Source organism: Chroicocephalus ridibundus, chromosome 5 (genome assembly GCF_963924245.1).
Source record: "Chroicocephalus ridibundus chromosome 5, bChrRid1.1, whole genome shotgun sequence".
NCBI classification, from domain to species: domain Eukaryota; kingdom Metazoa; phylum Chordata; class Aves; order Charadriiformes; family Laridae; genus Chroicocephalus; species Chroicocephalus ridibundus.
The window spans coordinates 28,231,777-28,255,297 of record NC_086288.1 but is presented as its reverse complement, the minus strand read 5'-3'; the positions used below and the strand labels follow the sequence as shown (position 1 = coordinate 28,255,297).

Genomic DNA, 23,521 nt, shown 5'->3' with positions numbered 1-23,521 from the left:
GATTGTGGAAAAATACCATGAAGTATTATCACTGTGCCATCTTCTTATGAAAATAACCGAACAAATGGTAATCTGACTTATACGTACTACTGGTACCCTATACTTACTGCACCAGAAGAGATTTGTCCTTTCACCAACACACTTCACTCAACCTATAAATTCACAGTTACTGAAGGAGCTGGCCTTCATGATTACATCGCTAATAGAAATACACAGAAGCAAAAGATGGTAAAAGTCACAGTAACATAGGATGTCACCTCATCTTAGTGGAACAAGGCAGTGAAATCCTTACACTACATTTAGAAGGCAGCTATGTTGTGAAATATCAGGACAAGGTACAACGTTTTATATTAAGTTCTATCAGTGGTTAATCTCAGGGAGGCTTAAAAGCACAACTAGGATGCGTTTTCACGCAGCACTCCCCATTCACTATCATGAAATATTATGCTACATCATTTTCAAATACCAATTAACTATATATAAAAAGCAGACAAATTATATTAAGTGCAGAAGTCACATCCTGCTTACAAGAAAAACACCACCATTCATTTTTAAGAAAAAGCACACATACTTTACATTTTGTGCTTTCTTAAGAACGCAAAAGTCTTCATGTTTTTAAAAGCAATGCTATGAAAAGTAGCACTTGGATTACCAACGTATTTGAAAGTCTGGTTAGTTTATTAGTTACTATGTATAGAAGCACCAGCTTCTCGCAAAACAGAGTAATTTTTTAAAATCACAGCTGCATTCTTTCTTAAAATAACCACTTTGCATTTATCCTTGCTAGCTATCCTTATTAGTTAGTACTGTGGAGACAACACAGCCATGGGGAAAAAGGAGTGAAATTTCCCAACGATGCTCCAGTTATAGAGCTTTTATTATTGCTGATGTCATCTACAAAAAAACCCAGCATGACTCAGACTCCAGATTGTGCCACCAGCTGAAAAAAAAAAATTAAAATAGGCTGATTTCTTTCCTTTGTATAATCAGGAGGCAGACCATGCTGCCATGAAAGAGATAAGAGAGGAAAATCTGGCCCATTTTCTTTTTGTAAAGCAATTATGCTGGTCCAGATTCAAAGAGATTAAAGACCTCTATTCCCCCCTTGTTTAGTTTAGCTCTACAGAGCGAAGCTGCAGTTTGGAAGCCAAATGTGAGAACACACAGGTCGCCATCCTGCCAATCTGCTGATTAAGAATTTTGCAGTAAGATTTACATGCTAAGAAGTAAGGCTCAGCAAAATGTGCGTGTACACACACACAGGGCACGCTTGCTAGAAGCGAAGAAATCTAGGGAAAAGCAGGAAATAGACTAAATGACAATGTTATACAACACTGATGCTTTCTGTGCCTGTTCAGTAGACTGACACACTTGCCAGATATTAAGAACTAATCACTATTATGCAAATCAGAACCCTTAGCTGGAGGGCAAGGATTTGCAGAAGGAGGAAAGGAGCATGCAATATTGCATGTTAGCAATGGTACACTGATCAGAGAGTTTGAGCACTTCAAGAGGAAATCCTGCTGACAATAATGCACTCCACACTCAACTGAACTAGCATCACCTCAGTACTCGCATACAGTACTGTCTGCAAGCCAAAACACTTGCCATGATGCTATTTGCTATCTAGGGACAAAAAAAGAATTAAAAGGAGCAATGGTGCTGCAGCCAAGTGAAAGACAGACAGAACAAATGAAATGGCAACTTCATTATTTAAAACAAAACAAAACCCAAACAACAAAAAAACACACAAAAAACCCCACCAAAACCAAACCACAAGTCTTATTTAGATATGCATATAGTAACACCCTGCTCTCTTCTCCTCTCCCCACACCCCCCCCCAGAAAAAAAATAAAATCTGATTTTGAACTCAACATGGAAGCTAGAATTGCAACAGCTAAGGAGAAAGAACATTCAGTGGAATGAGACACCGCATAGCGGGCAAACAACTCAAAACAGTAAGAATAGCAAAATGAAATACTGTAATTTAGCATGACTGATGCTTACACTAAGCTGGGACTTTTGTAATCCTACAGCATCCTTTAGTGATGAAAGGAAGTGATGGTTCGTAGGGCTCTGGAGCCCACCTTCTCCCACAAGACAAAAAGTAATAACGCAGCTTTTCCTGGTGCAATTCCTGCATCTTTCCAGCAAGTCATTTATGGATTCCTTGTGGATGGGGACAGCACTTTGTGCTTTAACAGTCACACCGTCTTTGGCAAGGGTGCATACTGGCTCCAAAGAACTCCAGGCATAGACAACAACCTATCAAGCATGTTGAGAGAACACAAAGCATAGAAGAAAAGTTACATCTGTGAAAACAGCCCAGCATCCTAGGTTTCAGATTGCTCATTGCAAGAGATGTTCTCCTGACAGTACTAGCCGATTTCCACCTAGCAAGAAACTCCACAAAGATTTAAACAATCAATACGGCATGATAATTAGATCATTATATAAACCTAACAAGAAGTCCATTTCAAACAGTCTGGAGCTGTTATTGTTCTTATTCTACACGACTTTTTGTTTTCTCTAGGCTCTTTGAGAGAAGGGGGTTTCCAATTCCTGCCAAGGGAGTTCTGGGAAATGGAATTAGTGAGTGACTAATTTGTTGATTCCTTTTACTCCCCTCCCTGATTAAAAAAAAAAAGTCAAACAAAGGATTTTTCTGGAGATTGCTCAGCGTTATCTTATGTAACCCAACTGGGTAATCTAGAGCTTCTGCACAATCACCATTAAATAGAAGCAAGCTACACCATCTTAAAAGGGATTATGGAAGTTATATTAATACAGTAAAATACATTCCCAGAGATCACACATGCATTATGAATTCACCTTTATGTTAAAAAAAAGAAAAAAACCACACACACACAAAAAAAAACCAACAACAAAACACATAACCCCAAGGCATAATTTGGAAGACAGGCACTTAATGAGAATTACAGCATTCTCTCTCTTCATAAATTTTAGATTATTTTTTTACCTAAACAAGGGTTTGCAGTTAGGAACGGATCTTAACTCCTTTCAAATTTTTATGTTCCAAATTTTCTTGAAGTGCGAAATATATTATTCATCACAACTACCCTACTGCCAATGCTTCTCTGATATTATTAGAAAATATGAATTTAAGCTTGTTACAATAACTCAGACCAGAAATAAACTACAATAAAGGACAGTTTCCCCCAAGAAGATTAAAGACAAGATTTGCACCTCATTGCGGTTGAGCATGGACTTGCTGAAGCTTGTCTATACAAACATACGCTCATTTCAGCCTCTCACATTTTTGTGGGAGGGATACAAGAGTGGCAAGACAGGTGTCACTTACCCTCAAAGTCAGCTTGTGGTCCACATGAAAATCTGAGACACCGTAAATATACAACACACCTTTGTCTTCATAGGCCACAGGCAGCAGTGGTGCAAAGAAGTTCTGGGCAAAGTAATGAAGCAGTTTCCACTTACCACCATACTCTGAAAAGGATTAAAAGGAAAAAAAGATTCAGATTGAATCCAACATTGCCTGGACACATAATCCCTCCTTGGTCTCTCTGGTCCTGCTATGGCAATACAATTTCCCCCTCCACCTTTTTTCACCTCTATCAAGCGCAGAGAATGACTGAAGTTACTCTTGTCGCCTTCCAGATAAGGGTCTGCTCTGGAAGGGATCTGATGCTCTTTCAAGCTTTTCTTTGAGCTTCATCAAAAGGTTACATTTGTAAGTGTTGGTCCTATCATTGGTATGCTGTTATTCAGTTTAAGAAAGCCTTAAACACAGTGACATTAAGAAAATTGACCCAGCGTACCACACGTTAAGCAAGGGGCCAGAGTATCTATGTTGTTGAGAATCCAGACAAACATGCTGGCATTGTCACCAACTACTACCACTGCGAAGAGACAATACAGTCTGACTTTCCGTGCTTATACAAAGTGCTCTCTTACCCTTTTTCAGTCCTCCTCTTTCAGTTCTTCCTTAGATGAACATAAGTAGCAGTGAAGACAAAAAAACCCCCAAGTTCTCAAAGCAAAGACAGCTCTGAGTTAGGCAAAATGAATTTGCCAAGATCTAGACAACACTTACTTTATGGGAGTCAGTAAACATGATGTAGACATGTGCCAATCAGTTTGCCTCTTTAATGGAAAGCAGTACCTCATTACTTTTAATACTTTGAAAGTCTGCCATTAATAAACTGGAAAAGCCATCAAATGTTCTGTCACAGAATAGTTTGGGTTGGAAAGGAACCTTTAAAGGTCATCTAGTTCAACCCCCCTGCAATGAGCAGGGACATCTTCAATTAGATCAGATTGCTCAGAGCCCCGTCCAACCTGACCTAAAGTGTTACTAGAGATGGGGCATCTACCACCTCCCTGGGCAACCTGTGCCAGTGTTTCACCAACCTCATCGTAAAAAATTTCTTCCTTATATTTAGTTTAAATATCTCTTAGTTTAAAACCATTACCCTTTGGTCCTATCACAACCAGCCCTGCTAAAAACTTTGTCCTCATCTTTCCTGTAGGCCCCCTTTAAAGTACTAAAAGGCAACTATAAGGTCTCCCTGGAGCCTTCTCTTCTCCAGGCTGAACAACCCCAACTCTCTCTGCCTGTCGTCATAGGAGAGGTGCTCCAGCCCTTGGATCATCTTCGTGGCCCTCCTCTGGACCCACTCCAACAGGTCCATGTCTTTCCTGTGCTGAGGGCACAGAGCTGGACACAGTACTCCAGGTGGGGTCTCATGAGAGCAGAGTAGAGGATTAGATAGTGGTTTCATTTTTGTTTCTGGCTCTTTGTTTTGTACAACAGGTTTAAAGTCCTTGGATTGTTTCCAGTAACATCTTTTTGTTGTAACTAATTACCTGTCTGTGTTTTGGTGCTTGTACAAAGCTCTTAGCTCTTTCAAACGTCTCATAATTAAGGACTTCATCCACAGTGATGTAGTCTTTAAAGGGTGTTTTTGTGGCTTTCACTGGCAGACCTGAGCATGTTCTGCCTGCACTCCACATAGACATGAATGAACTTTGTGGACAGCAAAGTGTTTTAGCTCCAGCTTAGCATCTTGCACATCACCTTGTTTTGTTGGAGGACAGACAAGAAAAGCTCATATCTGCTGGAAAAACCATACAAAATTCAACTGTGCTATGAGATCAGACTGTTGTCAACAAAACACTACTGGCATGCAAGTTAATAGCACTGAAGCAAACTGAAGAGATGAAGTCTGAACAAAAACTTCAGGAGAGGCTGCTGATTTTCTTCAAAACAGACAGGCTGTTGATAAACTGATGAACACAGCATTTTGGTGTTGTTCAGTATATGAACAACGCTATGTCCTTGCATTCCAAGGACAATTCCTGGCAGAAAACATTGGTGGTCTAAAGGACAATTCTGCCCAAACCAGGGAGTGCTAAAAAATTACTTTTCAGGGTCGTGAAACATGAGAAGAGATTTGGATTGGGGATGGATTATCTGAAACAGAGGAAACTGTGGGACAGCATCTGATCTGAAAAATAAAAGCATTGGGCCTTGTACGTGAAATGGGCCTGCACCTAACCTCAGGCTTTGGGAGGGGCTGGACTCTCTGAAGCCTTCAGGACTGCCACAAGACTCTCAGGAATTTCAATTGTCACTGCAGGACTCAGACAGAGCCCACCACAAGCTCAGACAAGTCACCCAGCATGGGCTGAGGTTTCAGTGCCTGCTGACTTGAATTTTTTCCTCAGCTTAATTTACATGATGAAAATATAGGCTTCAACTATCTTAAATATGAAAATTAATAGTGCAATTGAAGTAGAGCCATTTTTGCCACTTAGCGTAATATAAAATCCCATTTCTCTTCAAATGGGCCCTACCCTCAAAGTTCTGCTGTGCCTTGATTTCCAACTGGTTTACATAACCCCGTTGCAGTGGTTACTGGAGGGAAAGAGAGAAAGTTTGCTACCTAAGCAGCAGATACACAGATTCTCAAGAAACCTGAACAAGGGAGAAAACAACTCAGACTGAACTTGGTATTACACTTCTGCAGGGAAAAACAAACAAACAAATGCCCAACCAACAAACAAAAGCAAACAAACCACACACTTAGAAGTTTGTACCATTTCAAAACTCATCTTAGGGCTCAACTACTACAGCTATTGTTTTGGGATGTTTGAAAACACTGCTAATCTTTGATCCAAGGTAAGCAGACAATTTTTCCAGCAACAAGATCTTTACAATACAATTGTCAAAAGTAACTTCAGACAGCACAGAAAACTGAAGTTCAATGGTAAAAAAAAAAAAAAAAGCCACATTCTTCAGCTCATCTGTTGTCTTGATTTCCTTAAGACCAGAGTCACATTTCTTGATTTAAAAATAGCCAAGTTGCATATAAAATACTCCCCCTGCCCCAAAAATGGATGCAAGAAATCTGTAGATCGGGTAGCTATCATGAGAGATCTCTGGGCTTAAACTTCCCTGTTACAGACATGCAAGCCCAAAGGCAACAGTCAAAAGTTATTCAAAACAGCCATAGTGTGGTTTTCTCCTCCTCCCCCCACATTTAAATGAACTGTTAAGGAAATCCAATTTTTAAATTTTTAATTCTTAAAGAAAACCCCAAATTTTTTCCTGTTAATAACATGGGGTCTGCACTCTCTGCGGCATGAAACTTCAAAACAGGAAACTAAAATTAGTTTTGTAATGAGACCCCAGTACCCTTTTTTCTGACTCTTCCCTGAAGCCTTCCACACTGATAGCGGGAGGGAGAACAAACAGTTCTCCCTGGAACAGATTTTAAATTAATCACTTCACACCATTAAATGCAACCTCAGAAACATGCTGCTAGTCCTTCCTCACCTCTGTCTCACGAATTTAGATCTATTATACTCCATAATAGCCTGTGGTTTCAGCTCGCTAGGGGCTCTAAATATTGAGCCTGCAATAAAAGCCGCTTATCTGTTCAAGGGAATCTCATGACAACCGAGTTGGGTACCTCAAGGTGACACTTGTGTGGGAGCGAGGTAATTTCCCACGTGCATCACCACACTCTTCACCAAAATACACTGCACAGATGCTAAAACGTTCAACATGGCACAACCAGCTCCACAACTAGGTGCTAGCGAGCAAAACCCATTTGCAGTAAAAACTGTTTAGTTCTGAACTGAAGGAAGACGTTCAGGAATGCTGTGTTGTATTTTCATTCAATCCCAAGCAAACACCTTAAAGGTAAGTTAAAAGGAGAAACACTTGCTACTTTCTTCCCTCCCCACTTCATGAGGAAACACTTCCACATTGTACGGGAAATTATGTAAGCCCCTCCATGGCTCCCTGAAATAACAGATTTAAATGAGAAGCACTCATTGGTGGTACTACTGTGCCATCTAACAAGATGCAGAAACGTGTTTTTGAAGTGCAAATAAAACTAATTTCTCTGAAGTTTTGCATAATTTCAGCCATTAGCATTTCAAAAATCCCTCTACCACGCTGCCTAATTAAATGAATATTAAACCTTTCCTCATTCCACTGAGGGACAGAACAAAACAAAGGGACAGCTGTATCTCTGCTGAGCTTCTTTTCTGTAAACTAATTTCAACAACATATGAATAATTCAAGTATGTGATATATTTTCTACAACGACGTCAGCTCTGTACTGAGAAAGACATTTATATGGTCTCCACAATCACTTCATCTATCAATACACCTGTCTTCACAAAGAGACATTTTTCCAAGCATCTTCTTGAGGCACTTAAAGCCTAGGAGCATCAGCTATTGCTAGAATCATAAAAATGAACATTGGGATATTCCATTTCCTAATACAAGTCTAGAAAGTCCAGAAAGATGAGCATTATAGTTGGACCACTGCCTTAACATTTAAATAAAACAGCTTGTTTCTTCTGCTGGTTTGTTTTTCTTTGTTGGTTGCAGTTACTTTGCTTGGTTGAATAAAGCCGGGGGGTGGAAGGTGGGAAGAGCAAAAATAAAAAGGAAGAGGGATAAACATCTCCCACAGAAAAAGGGGGAAGATGAGGTATGCTGATTTTTTTAGACCAAATGGCATTTTGTTCTAAGGACAGATCAAGAACTTCACTCTAACTCTTAGCTTTTTCTAGTTTACTCATATCTCTTCACACATTAAATTCTTAAAGAAAGATTTTCAAAAACAGAATATATGAGAAATAAGTAAAACTGAAAGAGAATCTACCCAAGTCCTATAGAGCTGCCATAGAACAGCTTCTCCATTTCAAAATGACTTCTAGCAAAAATGTTTGGAACACGAAGCACAGTCACTTTCCTCATACCACACATTCCTCCCCTATTTCTTACTGCCTAAGTGACTTATCTCTTTATATGTCTGATTACTCCATTTTTGTGTTCTAAAAGAAAAAAAAAATATATATAAGGAGATATCATGTGCATAAACAGCATACTAGCAGAATATTTAGTCACAAAGAGTGATTCACCTCACCTGACACTAAGTTAGACACCAAATCTCAGGGATTCATCTTATCCTATAAGGAGCTTCTCAGAAGCTATGCTGGGCAAGAGGTGTCATATGAAGTTCTATGAAAATCAATTCAGTGTGCAGAAGATAATTCATCCCACTTATTAGACAGCTAAGGACACAATGAATCACACTCTGGAGATGACCATCTCTCCCCAACTGACTACAGAAGAAATCTAGATGGCTTGCCTTTACAGACTAAATCTCATCCTGCTCAGAACAGGATCACGGTTTTGTAGGGTTTTTTTGACAGTGCACTACTACCTAACTGAAGGCAGTGGTTTTGATCATTTTACCATGGCGGGGGGGTGGTGCAGGGGCAATAAAATCAACCAAATTTGCTGGGATTATGGAAGGTATAATTATACATGGGTGCTTCCTCTTACCCTCCTATCCCACTAGCACCCTCTCTGTCCATTTTCACCCGGGGTGGCTTAGGTACATATATGCATCTGTACAGTTGAGCCAATAAATATAATCAGGAATTGCTAGGGCAGGAACAGAATTTCTTAGAAGTTTCCAATTTTAAAAGAATTAAACTTGCAAAAAATGCATGATTTCTCTGGAAAAACCAGGGCGAATATCACACGCAGTTTCAGGAAGACCCAGCTCTAAATAAGAGAAGCAAGGGTAAATGAAAGTTTACCTCACAAAGGGGGTTGTGCCCTCAAACCTTAAACATGGATGCTTCCTAATAGGCAGCTTATATTTTTTTGTATATAAAATATAATGTCAATTATATTTTTTCCTTGGGAGAAATGAGAATACTGCTTAAACGAAAAAAAAAAAATATTTTTAAGAAATTAGGAGTTACATACGACTTTAACATCTCTGAACTAAAGCTTGCTAAAACAAGGGTAAGAGTTGGCGGCTGCTACATCTGAACTTAAAACACCAAAACTTCCATAGGAAAGGAATTGCTTTGTTCTTTACCCTCTTCCACTTCCACAGACTATCAGGATGATCCTGAAAAACACTTTTTTGGAAAGCATTTCTAAAGGATGGACAGAAACATTTTCAAAGTTTGCAAAGGTGCCCAAGAGAGAAAGCAGAGCCTTACTTCTTACTCTGATACTTCAAAACAAAACAAGATGGATAGATGGATAGCTTTTTACCAGACTGTCACAGAACTTACCCAAGGAAGCCCACGAAGGTGCCTGCCAAATGTCATTGAGTTGCCAGTACAGAGCTCCCATTGTGTGTCCTTCTCCCTTGATTATTTCACTTTGACTAAAGCGATAGAATTCAGTCTCTGTCTTTATACACTGAGCCTGCATCACCTTGGTCAACAAACACATAAAAAAAAATATTTGTTGCTGTACTGCATTTTGTATTTTACTTTACTTTCAAAGCGTGTGTGTGTATATATTAACATACAACACAGACTTCACAGCAATGGCACATAACTTTAACGTCACTTAATGTCATTAAAAAGTCGTATAGAAATCATGAAGAAAGAAACAAACATGAGGTAAACTACTACCAACGAAGAACAACATATAACCTACTGATTTTAAAAAAACAAACAAAAAAAAAGACACAGAAAAACCAAACTCAAAATAGTTTATCTAAAATATCAATATCTGAACACATAACAAAATGAAAGCTACTAATAATCTCGTTCAAAGACAACTTGATTCTCTAGAAACAATCTTTTTTCAAAAGCTCGTGTATTCCTTGTGGCAAAAACACAAAGCAGTAAGCCTACAGAGGCCACCCGAAGAACAAAACATATCCACCTTGGAACAGGGAGTAATGGTGTAGCACTAGTAATAATTGTGTACCAAGGAAGGCCAGCACAGCTGGGGACAGGGACCAAGGTAGTACGCACAACCAGACTTTCTCCCAGTTGAGCCAGTTTCTGGGAAATTCCCTGAGAAGTATTCCAGCCCTTCTATGATGAAAATTGGAGTCTCTCTCCACTAAACATGAGACAAGCTAGTTCCAAATGAAACTGGACTCTCCAATGCAGAAACATTCTGTATGACTGAACAATACCTAGCAGGATAGGCCCAGTTTAAGCCACTAGCAGTATTTAATGGAATGCATGTTAACAGCTACTTTATATCAAAGACATCGCTGTTACCTGAGTGAGGTAAATCATATCTTTGAACTTCTTTATGGGGTCTGTGGTCTGGGGAAGCTTGAAATGATGCCCAATCTGTTGGAACATCTGATCATTGCCATTTTCATGGTGTTGTCGATGGAGAGAAAAATTGCTGGTATAGGACCAGTCCTCAGTGGAGGAAACCTTTTAAAAACCACAAAAGTAAGAGATCAGAATGAAAAGGCAAAATGCGCATTTAATGACTGACAGGATATTCAGGAAAGGATATCCATTACAGCCTGCTGACATCATCCAAAACCTTTAAAATTGGTAGTATATTTCTGTACAGCCTCATGCAGTCATGCAAGGATTTTGAATCAGTAACACCCTTTGCTTATACTCCTTGTACAAATAAATGAAAATAGACATTGCTGTTGAACCCAGGCGAGCGACTTTTGGCTCAGGGACATTTAACTTTTTTGTCCTAAGGTTCAGTTTGGCCAAGGGACCTCAGAGGTTTGCTTGTATTCATAGCAAATCAGAAACAACCCAGATTAAGATGGAAGAACGTGCTCTAATCAATCACATTTAGGCATAAGTTACAGAAGTTACTATGGCTATAAATTCTAATAATGTGTACATTTTCAAAACCTGCCTCTGAAAACAAATGATCATGAAACAGGGTTTTTTCAGCTAAGGATAACAATGCAGCATGGCTCATGCAGTTATTATTGTCAAGCCTTCATTGTAATTACAATCTCTATAAAATCTTTTTATTTAAATTTGTTCCTTTTTAGGCTGGACTGAATAATTTTCATTGTTATTAATATGGATGAATGTACTGATTATGTCTCAGATAATATACTTTGCCCAACAAATTGAAAGGAACATTCTGAACTCCTTTTAGTTGCACGCATGAGTATCAACATGATATTCATCTCTCTGAACAAATGGAAAAACAGCATGATGTGTCTCTGTTCCAACTGGATAAATAAGATAAAATATGCAATAGCTATATTTAACAGGAGACAAAAATCAAATCCTCCTATAGGCAATACATAAAGAAACAAATTACTTAAGTAAAGAAATCGGTAAAAATGATAAAAATCAATACATTTTAGAATTCAGCACCATTCGGCATTTGTCATGTTTCTTCTGTTTCTAAATGAACACATATCCTTAGACACAGCAAAAAGAAACAGATGTTAGGCAATCATTACTAAGCTATATATTAAATAGAATTTATATTAAAATTAATAGTGTCTCATCTAAACTTGGTTCCTCTTGCAACCTCAAGGCAAACATATTGAGCACAGAGGAGGGAAACAGTCCAATTTTATCCCCTCCCTCCACAGCAGCACACAGCTCTATCCCCCCTGGGTCATACCACACCCAACAATCCATTATCCCAACTACAGTTCAGGTGCTGTAGTTGGTTGTGATGACACTCATTGCCCTCATTAAATCAGAGCAGAGGGGACAGTAACGTGTGGAAGCCCAGCCTTACCTTTTTGATTGTACTGAAGGAAGGCCAGGATTGAAATCCATATTCTGAAGCAAAACGAGTTTTAGGATACACTGTCCAGTTCCAGCAGTCACTGCTGTAGTCATAAAAGTGAGTGTCACCATAATGGGTATCATAAGGATTCTGGGAGACCCAACCTTCTTTAACTGACTCCAAGCCATTGGTAGGACTGGATGCAATAAAAGGACGACTTCTGTCTTCCTAGGATTTAAAAACAACAACACAAAAACACAACCTCCTCGCAAAGTGATTGGCTTTTATCATCTGAATGCATAGACCACATTTCAAAAAGAGGCGGGCAGGGAGAACGTGCCTTTTCCAGATTTCTGAGTCACCACCTACAAAACATTCCCCTTTCTGTCCTGACATTCATCATCTTTACTTCCTTAATTAGCTTCTTATTTATGTTTTTGGAGGACAGCTGGGCATGATATTGCTTGTTCTGCTGTTCTAAGGGATTCTCTCCTGCCATCAAAAGATTTTCTAACTTTATATGCTTCTAAATTCTTAATGAAAGCTATTTAAAGTATGCCTTGTGAAAAATAAACTCAAGGAACATTAATAATTGAGTACTGTGACTTCTTTACGGAAAATCATTACTTTTGCAGTGTTTTTGCAGGAACAAGGCCACGATTTTCCCCTTCCTTATTAAGTAGTCACCTAAATTTAGTCCTAACAAAGCCAAGGTATTCTGCTACTAATGCTTGCATGGTAGCATTACAGATTATTGTCATTTTGGCTGGCTCTGCATTTTAAGATAGATGAGGCTGTAAGAACGGTTACATTTCAAATTGTTCAGAGATGCCTTTATTTATAGCCTCAGTAGATTTAGTATACTAAATCTTTTAGTAGTACCCTACAAAGTACTGAAGGAATCCTTTTGCAAGTATAATTAATTTAGCACCCTACTCGTAGTAGGATAGAGACCTGAGTTAGTTACCAGTCACAAGTTATAGCAATTGGCTCCAATACAGCAAAGCACTTAGACATGTGCTTCGTTTTAAGAAATAGTCCTGTTCCCCGTCTTTTTTTTTTTTTTTTTTGACAGGAGTAATTAATAATTGACTGAAACAATTCACTACAGGATATCCTCAATCTTAGAAGTCTTTTTAAGTTATACAGTCCATTACTGCTAATCATTACAGGTTTCGTCAGCTGCTTTATATTACACAGGACCTGAAATTATTTCACTGTATGCTTCCTTCTGGTGCTCAAAATAGTTATTCTATGGGTTTAAAATAAAAGAGGGTCCATCCTGAACACCAACGCTGCACAAGTGACTTGTAACTAAAAAACAGTATCAAGCTGGAACAGCTCACCTTACCGCACGTGTACTGGCCATCCAACTCACATAGCTAATCACAGAAACACCACAGTGTACTTTTACAAGCAACTCAGTTCCAAAACAAACCTGACTGAAATACAGAAATCTAGAATCAAGATGTTAAGTAGGAATATAAGACCCCATTACCATTTAGAATGCATAACTGCCCTCAAGCCCTTTTCAGCAGGTTCTTTCAAACCTGGCCTCATTTTTATTGTTTCCTCCTATCTCAACTTCTCCAGTAAAAAGGCATTCTTATTCTAAATTCTCAAAGTACAACTACTCTGACAATGCCAGTAGCTCCAATAACAAGCAATAATATTGCTGTCACCTACATACTGAGTGCCTGTCTTAGCAAAGGGAAACTTCAGGTCATAAGCTTCATAATATGAAATGTATCTCATCCTGAAAAGCACAGAGATGAGACTACAATTATCATACCCTGAAGTCAATAAGATCATGCTGTACAAGAGATAACCAGGTAGAAAAAGGCCACTAGCAATTTTAGGTTAACAAAAACCTCATACTCTAGTTGAAGAGGAAAGTTCTGACTGGACAAAATTCTTGCAACATTTTGTCTCTTACCGAACAGGGGAGTTAAGAATACTTACCTGTGGTTCACACAATTGTTTGTTAATCCCTATACGGTTATGCGACATCAATTTGAGACTTTTAAATCAATTTCACTCTACATACACACATAAAAGTTAGTTAAAAGCAGATTCCATTAAATAATGAAGAACTGCAATACCTCTAGTAGAAGAAATAAAACTACAAAAGCTGCACAAAATGGGTAGTGCCAAATCACAGTAGATTTCATCACAAATTCCAGGTGCTTCTGGTCTGCATGCTCACAGTTTAAGTCTTATCTTAAAATATTGTATTTTGTGTTCACATACTGTAAAATACCATTAGTCTGTTTTTCAAAAAGACACAATATAACGACCAGACATCATGAGGACAAGTTTTAGCATAGCTTTTGTTTAACCTGCCTAAGCCAAAAATCTCATGTCAAATATTGGATGAGCACAGTGAAGAAATAAAACCTTTACGAATTTCTTCAACTGCTACTAAAAGGCCTGATGGTTGTTAAATTCTTCTTAAGAGTATCCTTCAACAAAATGAGGTTAAAGGAAATCTGATCATCTAGATTAATTAATTAATGGGCAAGTTGATTTTTGTCCACTGGAAGCGAAGGCATTTGTGGAGGTATTAAAAATAGGAAGGAAAAAAGAAACAAGATCCACTACATTTTCAGATCTTCAAAGGAAGACACATCACAAGGTGTTAAAGACATAAGTAATTTTTTGGTTTTACTTTGAGGATAACCCTTGAGTTTAGAGAGTAATTTACAAGAGCTTGGAAAGTGCATTTCCTCAGTAATGTGCTGTTTTTTCACTTCCAAAAAGGATTTCAAAACAAAACACAAAAAAAAGAAACCCCAGGTTGTTCAAATTGCAAACATTAAAAACCTTTTGCCAAGCCATATCCCCCTACAGTTTCTTGAGATCACTTACAGCAAGAACTATTTCTCGGATATTCTTCACATAAAGCATCACGTAGTCTTTGATATAGACTTCTCTGTCAGCGTAAGGTATGGAGAACCAGTTGTTTGCAATTGCTGCTTCATTTTCGTTGTTACCACTCCACAGAATAATTGATGGATGGGATTTTAAACGCCTTACCTGAAATACAACTTACAGTTTCAGAAGTCAAACAAAGTCAGTTCTCTTAGAAATAATAATAATAATAAAATTATAACAACTTTATTACTACTTGAATTATAAATCCACATGCATATACTAAGCCTACAATTCCTGGTTTTGTCCACACTGTTTACTATTCCCTCAGCTCTTCACCAGGCTCCAACCTTTTGTTACGTACACTTACAGAGGGGCAAACTTTTAATATGCTGACATGTATCCACATATGCAAGTGTGCCTCCATCCCCATCTACTCAGCCATATATGAATGGTAAATTCTGTGTTAAGGGGTGTTGCAATCATTAGATCTCACTCTCAGCGAATGTTCTTAAACATCCTTGAGAAGGGGCAGTTTGGACATGAGGAAGGCCTGTACCTCTGCTTGACTGACTACTCCTGCAAGTAAATTAAAGAGGATTTAACAAGGTTACATTTTGCGTCTGCTACATAAAGGTACACTAACAAACACTTACAAATAAGCATTTTCGGAAAGCTAACTTACACAGTCAGACAATCAAAAATAGGTAATAGGAAATAGAGCTTCGACACAGGCGCAACATACCTGATGAGAAATTTCTGCTCTTACAGATTCTAAATAATTCTGGTCAGTTGGATATAGCGCACATGCGAACATAAAATCCTGCCAAATCTACAGGGAAAAGGAAAGAAAATACAAAAAAGAAAATCTGTTAGCAGATCATTTTACATACTTGAAAAAAATATATGGTTATTGAGATCCACAATCCTTTGTTCAGACAGAAGTTGTTTATCTCAAAAAGAATTAAACTGAAATGTTCTATTTGTTATTCTTGGAAAGTACTACCAAAACAATCACTTCCTCCACGGGGTTCAGTATGTGCGTGCTTCACTATGGTTTTCCTCTATATCACAGTTACAATGTATTTATCCTTAGGAATCAGATCCTGACAGTCTTCACTGACAAGTGGAAAAATTAGAACACATGCACTGCTCAAATGTGAATGTGGGGCAACCTTCAGCCGAACAGAACAATTTTGTATTTACTACTTTGCAGGTGCGGCGCTAAATCTCCATTATTTATTTAAAAAAAAGAGACAGTCATTCTTCTGATGTGGTATCAAGCACACTTAACTTGTTAAAGTGTACTTGTTAACAAAATACTTCCATACTGAAAGCACAAACTGATCTTAAAAAGAGCAAATCTTAGCCAGTAAGAGGGGCAGAAACAAACTAGATTTTCTAAAAACACAGCGATCTTTCTCTTCAAAGAAAAATCAAGTAGATACCACTAGAGAACAGCAGGCCTTCCAATTCAACAATGAACTCCATTCGTAACTTGAAGGAGAAAAATTACAGAACGGGGAAAGGAAGAAGCCCAATGATATAGGCAAGATTTCTTGGTTTACCCATTGGTTTTTGGTGTTGTTTTTTAAATTGTTATAACTTAGAGACTCCTGATAGCCTCTCTCAAACGTTAACGGAAAGATCTTTTAAAGCAGCACACTAACCCAAAGAACCTGTAGGAGACTACACTTTTCCAAACACCATACTACATAAACAATGGAGAGAGCCAGATCAGCTCCTCATACAATTGCATGTTCCTTGCAGTGAGAACATGCTTTTCCATGACTCTTTTCAGTATACATTCCCTAAGAAAACTGAAGACAGGGAACAGGACAGTGGGAGGTAACAGATCCATTAATAATTATTACACTTGTAGCATTGTACAAAAATAAAAAAAAAGCAAAGCTATTGCTGAAGAATCACTCAGAATCCTTCAGTGACCATGCAGAGTCAAAACTCTCCATTGAAAGAAACTTTGTCTCGCTATTTCCCTTCAGTGAGCTATAACTGTTCTTCCTTAAGCACAGTTAGACTCTAATGCACTTTTAAGCCTTTGCAAGGCCATCAGAATAAACAAAATGAAAAGCCTCCGGCACCACCCCCTCCAGAATAAGGGTCTGATTTTCTGCATCTACTTGCTATTTTGGCTACCAAATAAGATCTAAATCTTGCATTGAGCACTGTACAGATACAGATCTAAGTAGCCTACTTAGGTGCCTACTGTCAAAAATGAAAGAACTGTAAGTGCTCAGAAGCCCTGAAAATCAGGGCACTCATTCAGATGACTAAAATAGATGTAACATTTTATTTTTTTCAAGCACGCACAGCAGAAGGCAGCAAGGTATCAATTCTGTTTCTCTGCTTTTTACACTGCAGAATAAGACAAAACACATTTCATGGGATTTTAATACCAGATGCAACCTGGCCTTCACTCTTCTAGTCACTATTTCATCAAAACTTATTAACACGTACCTCCAAGCTCATACAATCAGAAGCACTCATCTAGGATTATCCGTGTTTGCAGCAGGTGTTCTCCTTACAGCTACATTTATACTCAACTATAGCTTGTTCAAAATGGCCCTTTGGAAAAGGCCTTCCATGCTTGGCTTCAGGCCAAGTGAAATATTTTGATTTAAAAAGTTTGAACCAAAAAAACCCCAAACCTTTTCAGCTACTGCTATAAAGGAGAAAATACTTTTGAAAAGAAATAAAATCCATTTCCACAGCAGAGAAAAGCATGACTACTTTCTTTGGTGTTTTGATAAGTCAGGGGTGGCTGAAAGCAAATACAGCAGGCTTTAAATCCTCATTGAGGTTAGATTGCAAGGCTTTTGCTCTCAATCTGGGGCATATACTCAAGCACTCAGGTTCCTCAGAAGTGCTGTTTTCACATGAGTAAGCCCTAAACACAGCTACAGCATCCCCCAGTCTGGTTGCTACAGAAAAAATATTATTTCATCTTGTGAAGAACTCCCCTCCCATGCGCTACTTGTTTCACAACTATTTTACTGAGTGTTGCAAGTCCCTGTTGATGCCTACAGTCCACAAAAGTTCTTCTGTTGTGCTCATCATTACAATGTAAACATCATCTTCCTGCATTAAGAAACATCACTACTACTAGTCCCTCAGTCATTCATTTCTTCTCTCATTCTTTCCCAAGAGAGCAGGAAATGTAGAACTGGGAGAGAAGTACAGTATATAAAGATAAGAGTTTTGATCTGAAAAGAGATAGAAGACAGAAACTTAAAGCCACAGTCCTGTTGCTCTGATTTTGGGAAATGTAAAAGAGGTGAGGAAAAAATGACTGTGAGGAGAAAACAAAGGGGAGATGAAGGGGAGATTCCAGGTTGGGATGGGAGGTGGGGATCAGCGAGGAACAGGCTTTTAGCCTTAGTTACAAGAGAAAATACAATCTGGGGTTCTAATATAAAGTCTCTAAAATAGTACTCCCATTTTCAACAGACAGCCTCAGTAATCAGGAACCATTCAAATTAAAAAGAAATGGGAAAAAAAAAAAAAAAATCAGGCTGATCTGACTTCCCAGGTTGGTACTCTACCATGTCCTTTGGAAAAAATAGCTAAAACTTTTGTATTACTTCTCTTATTTTCTTCATTTAGAGTGGATCTTTATGTACAAGTTCTTGTCAGTTTTTAAATAAGTGTTCTGTGTTTATTGTTTTTACCATTATTCCTAGTTCATCGCAAATATCGTAAAATTCATCTTGTTCATATACTCCTCCTCCCCACACCCGAAGTGCATTCATGTTAGCATCTGCTGCAGACTTCAAGAGTAGCCATAATCTGTCAAATACAAAAAGAAGATTTATACAAATTTTGTGAAACTGTATCACTTAGGAGTTTCTAAAGTTATTAAAAAAAAGGAAAAAAACCAAAAACAAACCCAACCCAAACATTCATCATTAGCAGGCAATCTAAGACTTAAAACTCTGATAGAAACCAGACTATTTTGATACCTCCTAAGCCTGCATGTCTGGGCAGAGCTCTCAAAAAGCAATTTTTTTGCAGGAAATGTTACTTAGTCCTGTTAACACTTATGAAATAGATGAAGTGGCACATGCAAGTAAGTGCTTTTCCAGAAGTATTGGCAGGACCAGATTTACAAATACTACATTTTATTAATCAGGTTGCTCTTTCCTCCTTATATATTACTTGCTTTGAATATCAATCACTTGAGTTCTAATCATCTTTTAAATACATTCCAAAATCTGTATTTTCTTCCTAAGTTCCGCAATGCATAGTGAGAAGAGGGGGACAGAGAAATGGAGGAGAAAGGCTGAGACTCTGAATCTCATTTTAAAGGATTCAGGCTACATTAAGTTTTCTTTAATCATGCTGGAAGCCTCTAAATTACATGTGAATGCACACTGCAGTGTGCCCTGTTGTCCCTGGTTCCCCAACTACCCAGAGCAAAGCTTAGTCAACGTACAGCACGGCCCTCATCCCATCTGCATCTCTGGGGCGCTGTGGCATTGAAACCCAAGCAGCCTGGACCAGAGGGGGAAAAAGGGGAAAGAAGCTACTATGTACTTATGTCTCCCTGCACGAGATGGGTTAGGACATCGCTGAAGTACACTTCCTCTGAGTATCACTGAATGTGTCCCAGGCAACAGGATCAAACAGACCGAGGATCATCCCTAAAAATATCTGAAAGGCCAGTAACCTGTGGAAAGCAACCAACCACTTCCCATCAGTTGCACTTATGTGCCTTGAACTTCACTCGAATCTATTAAAGTTAATTAAGCCCTAATTCTGAGGCCTCCAACCCACAACAATTAGTGAAACTTGACTTGAGAGGAGTTCCTTGAAAGGAGTTCCACCCCTCAATGCCACCCTTTGATAGAAGGGGGACAGAGAATCACGAGAAGGAAAACATGATCTTTTCTCCTTAGAGAACATCAAACTTGGCTTACGTGTCATAGGTCACTCTGTCCTGGAAAGAATCTGCTGGAATCCAGTTCGAGCCCTTAATGAAAATGGGTCGGCCGTTGATATTGAAGTAGAAACTCAGACCTGGTGAGCCAGGAATAGGCTCCTGAACAAGTTCTACTGTCCGAAAATAGGCCTGCAAAGACATGAAACTTAGGTTTAAAGCAGACAAAAATGAATTAAAACAAAATAAATAAAAAAAAATAATTACAAGAGGGATTCAACTGAACTCTAACAGCTTAGAATTTGTCAAGAAGTCAAAAGACATGGACTCACCTCTAAATTCCTGCTTGACTAAAAAACACTGTAACACAGCTAAAACAAATCCTTCTGATAAGCTTGTGCACTTTAGAAAGTTACTATCATAGTAAAAGAGAAAGCAAGCACAAAAAAGCATGTGTGCACATGCGTGTGTATATATGCATGTAAGAGACGGGTGCGTGTTTGCTTCCTGCAGAATTCAATCAAAAGTTCAGCTGGGGACCAGCGAGAAGAATGCAGTGGTTGCATTGGATCAGATACACCATTTAATCTGCAGTTTTCTCTTCACAGAAGGAGACTGCAGGAGCTCAACTGTAAGGCTTGTCCCTGAATGCCTAGCTTCAAGTTCACCCAGTAAAAGCAAAATCTTCTTTTGCTGCCCTTAAATGATAACTTTTTTCATAGGTGTAGCAATTAAAGAGAAAAAGATATGCATGCAAACACAAATGCTGGTTTGGAAGTGACAGGCCCTCTGGCCATCACAGCTGTGTTTGAACAGCACAATCAACAATAAGGTTTCAGAGAGACCATTTCAGCTAAATAACCACTAACTCTGTGTAAGTTATTAAAGGTCATTCCAGATAAAAGCACATCTCAAACAGAAAGAAAACTTTTACAGCTACCCATTCAGCCTAATATCTGGCATTGTGTACCGCAAACGGTGAAAAGAGAAAACGATCCTCCTTCCTGCTGCAGGTGGAAGAAAAATTGTCAAGAAATCATTATGGACATTTTCTGGGACTTTATTTCAGTCAAAGCAACATTGCTGCTCTGAGGGGTATCCTAATCGCACTGACATAAACATAGTCAATTCCACAGTCATGACAGCGCAGTTATTTGACTGCAGTAATACTTTGCACTGACTTCTTATTTGTAGAGATGTCTTCCTCACCTGCCATGAGGCAGATGCAGAGCAGCTGCAATGTTAGGCTCCTGCACAGCTGCAAAGCATTACAGAAAACATGGCTTTCAGGGAGGCTTTAGACTTTTTTTTTTCTCCTGCATCTTTATTCCAGTTCACCTTATCTAGGTCAGAAAGAAAACTCTTTTTCTTTCTGGTACCTGTTGCTCATTGTCATAAGAAGATAACAGGGAGATTAAATAAAGCGAAGGGAAGCTAATAGCAAGTTTCAACCAATTCACATCAAGCAACAAGTTTGGGTCAGGTGGGCAGGAACCTTGTTTTTTCTTGACTACCGCTAAGATAGCTACCACTCCTCCCTCAGATGACTTCACTATATACTTTTTCAAAAGGTCAGCTTGTAGAGTACAGCCCGTTCTCTCTCTGCCACAAGCTACAGTTGAGATAACTATCTGTCAGTAAATCAGGCTAAAATTAACCTAGTTAAGTGCAAGTGACATACCTGTCTTTAAAATAAAATGTAATTCTTTATTTCACACACCAGACAAGGCTGAAGTTCAAATGGGAAGTGGCTAATCCTACTGTGGGACTGTGCTTTTTAAACTTTCAGCTTATCAAAAACCATAGAGATAGACAGAAAATTACTTCTAGTGGTAGAGAAGACAAAGAAAAATCACTGTTTTTTGCCTTCTCTTTGGTGTTTCTTAGTTAACTGGACAATTATTAATTAAACACTTGGACAGCGACAATGCCCATGACAAACTAGATGCATGAGTGGAGGCCACAGATCACTGATCTCAAACTAAACCCCTCTGCATCATGGCAATGACCAAAACATAGAAACTGACTGACTAATAAAAAAAAAAATAAAAAAAAAAGGGGACTTGCCCCAAGTCCTGTAGTGTTTTACAGTTTTGCCCAGGGACAACAGTGGCAAGTGGGGCTCAGCATCCATACCACTAAAGAAATTCCCAGCTGGAGAAAAACTACAAAGTCAGACCTCTAAGAGGATATTTTGGACTCCATATCCAATACCTCTGTGTGCATACACGTGCTGAGGAAAGTGGACCCTGCCTTTTTTCTACTGTGATCCTGTTGTCCGCTGGGTTGGTTGAATATACACCAGTATGACGAACTTAGCTTTAGGACAAGACTCTTACATCCATTCCTCGAATTCTGCAGATTTATTTTAACATGAGAAGTTGAATTAAAAAATAATCAATATTTCATACAATTTTTATGGTTAACCTAACTACTGAAGGCTACGAAAGAAAAACTACATTAAGAGCACTACACTGGCAAAAAAGTTCTGACCTTCCTACAGTGAATTCAATTATTTGCAGAAAATCTCCTCAGTCTCCAGTGTAGCTCTTTTTTGTGGGATAAAATGGAATGGCATTTATTGCTGGGGCTCCTAAAGTATTTGTGAGGTCCTCTTAATGGATGTCATCAGGAAGGTTGGGACTGTCTCAGAGTGCATTTGTAATGGAATATTTATATTACTAACAGAAGTAATGTGATACTGCTTTATTCATATTCACGTGGAACATGATCTTGCAACTAGCCAAATCCAAGGCCATCTGAGAGGCTGAAACACCCAGCCAGGACCACCCATAAGGCAGGAGCAAGAGGAAAAGCTCCTCAGCCCTGTTTCACATTCCCAGGCCTCCAGGGTATAGTGCCTTTGTATTCCTACTCCACTGCTCCCCAACGGCCCACCTGGTAACACAGCACCTCTTCCTGTTCCTACAGCAGCTTCCTGCCTCCTGGGGTAAAAGGACAGGGGGAGGCAACTAGCATGTTTGGTAACATGCCTTTCTGGCTACTGAGACCTTGGCAATCTTGAAATTTGTGTGATAGACCTTGCTGCCTGAGGACCAAACATTTCTCACAGTCTTGGAACGGGCAGAAGAGGATCTCTAGCCACCAATTAAGAAATAGATACCTGTCTTTTTGAGTCACATACGAAGGCTGCGTACCCCATTAAATGATGTGTGGATCACATTTGGCATTCCCAGATTTAGCAGTAGGAAAAATAATGGGGATGAAGATGCCCGTGAAATAAGATCACAGAACACCCCAGTGATCTAACAAATTAACATGCAGCATGAAAGCGTATGAAAAGTACAAAGCTAAAAGGAAAGACTTCTGGAAGTCATGCTAAAATGCCAGGGAGGTAAACAAGGGTGTAGAGGGAAGGAGGGAAAGACAGCTAGAGGTTAAGATCCTCCAAGCACTAAAACAGCCTCATGAAATAAAAAACTGATTATAGCGTTGAAGAAATAAGCATACAGAAAGATGGGGAAACAGAATCAAAAAGCAAACAAATGCCTCATGAGGCAATGAAAGAGGTAATAAATTCCTTGATGCAGTCATGGCAAGAAGAAAAGCAACTTACCAATAGCAAACAGGACTGGATAGACCCTCCCTCAAGAAAACCGATTTCATTCTGAGATAATTTCTGGCTATGACTTTGTGTCACATTATCCTGGGAAACAAACTCTAAACCAAAGTATTCAAACAGAAAAACAAAACAAAACCAAAACCAACCCTGTCCTGTTTTGGTT

At 38.8% G+C, this 23,521-nt stretch overlaps 1 protein-coding gene across 11 annotated transcripts in view; it reads right to left on the bottom strand.

Annotated features, from left to right (window-relative positions):
- The window catches only part of MANBA (mannosidase beta), a 60,248-nt gene that overhangs the window by 13,904 nt on the left and 22,823 nt on the right, over window positions 1–23,521 (bottom strand). For all 11 annotated transcript variants that reach the window (XM_063336375.1, XM_063336369.1, XM_063336374.1 and 8 more), the window contains exons 8-16: window positions 19,816–19,967; window positions 18,568–18,685; window positions 15,624–15,710; window positions 14,876–15,043; window positions 12,017–12,235; window positions 10,549–10,713; window positions 9,598–9,742; window positions 3,323–3,465; window positions 2,008–2,265 (exon numbers count right to left, since the gene is read on the bottom strand). In XM_063336375.1, coding sequence (XP_063192445.1) covers window positions 2,008–2,265; window positions 3,323–3,465; window positions 9,598–9,742; window positions 10,549–10,713; window positions 12,017–12,235; window positions 14,876–15,043; window positions 15,624–15,710; window positions 18,568–18,685; window positions 19,816–19,967 — 1,455 coding nt within the window. The remainder of the gene's footprint in view (window positions 1–2,007; window positions 2,266–3,322; window positions 3,466–9,597; window positions 9,743–10,548; window positions 10,714–12,016; window positions 12,236–14,875; window positions 15,044–15,623; window positions 15,711–18,567; window positions 18,686–19,815; window positions 19,968–23,521) is intronic.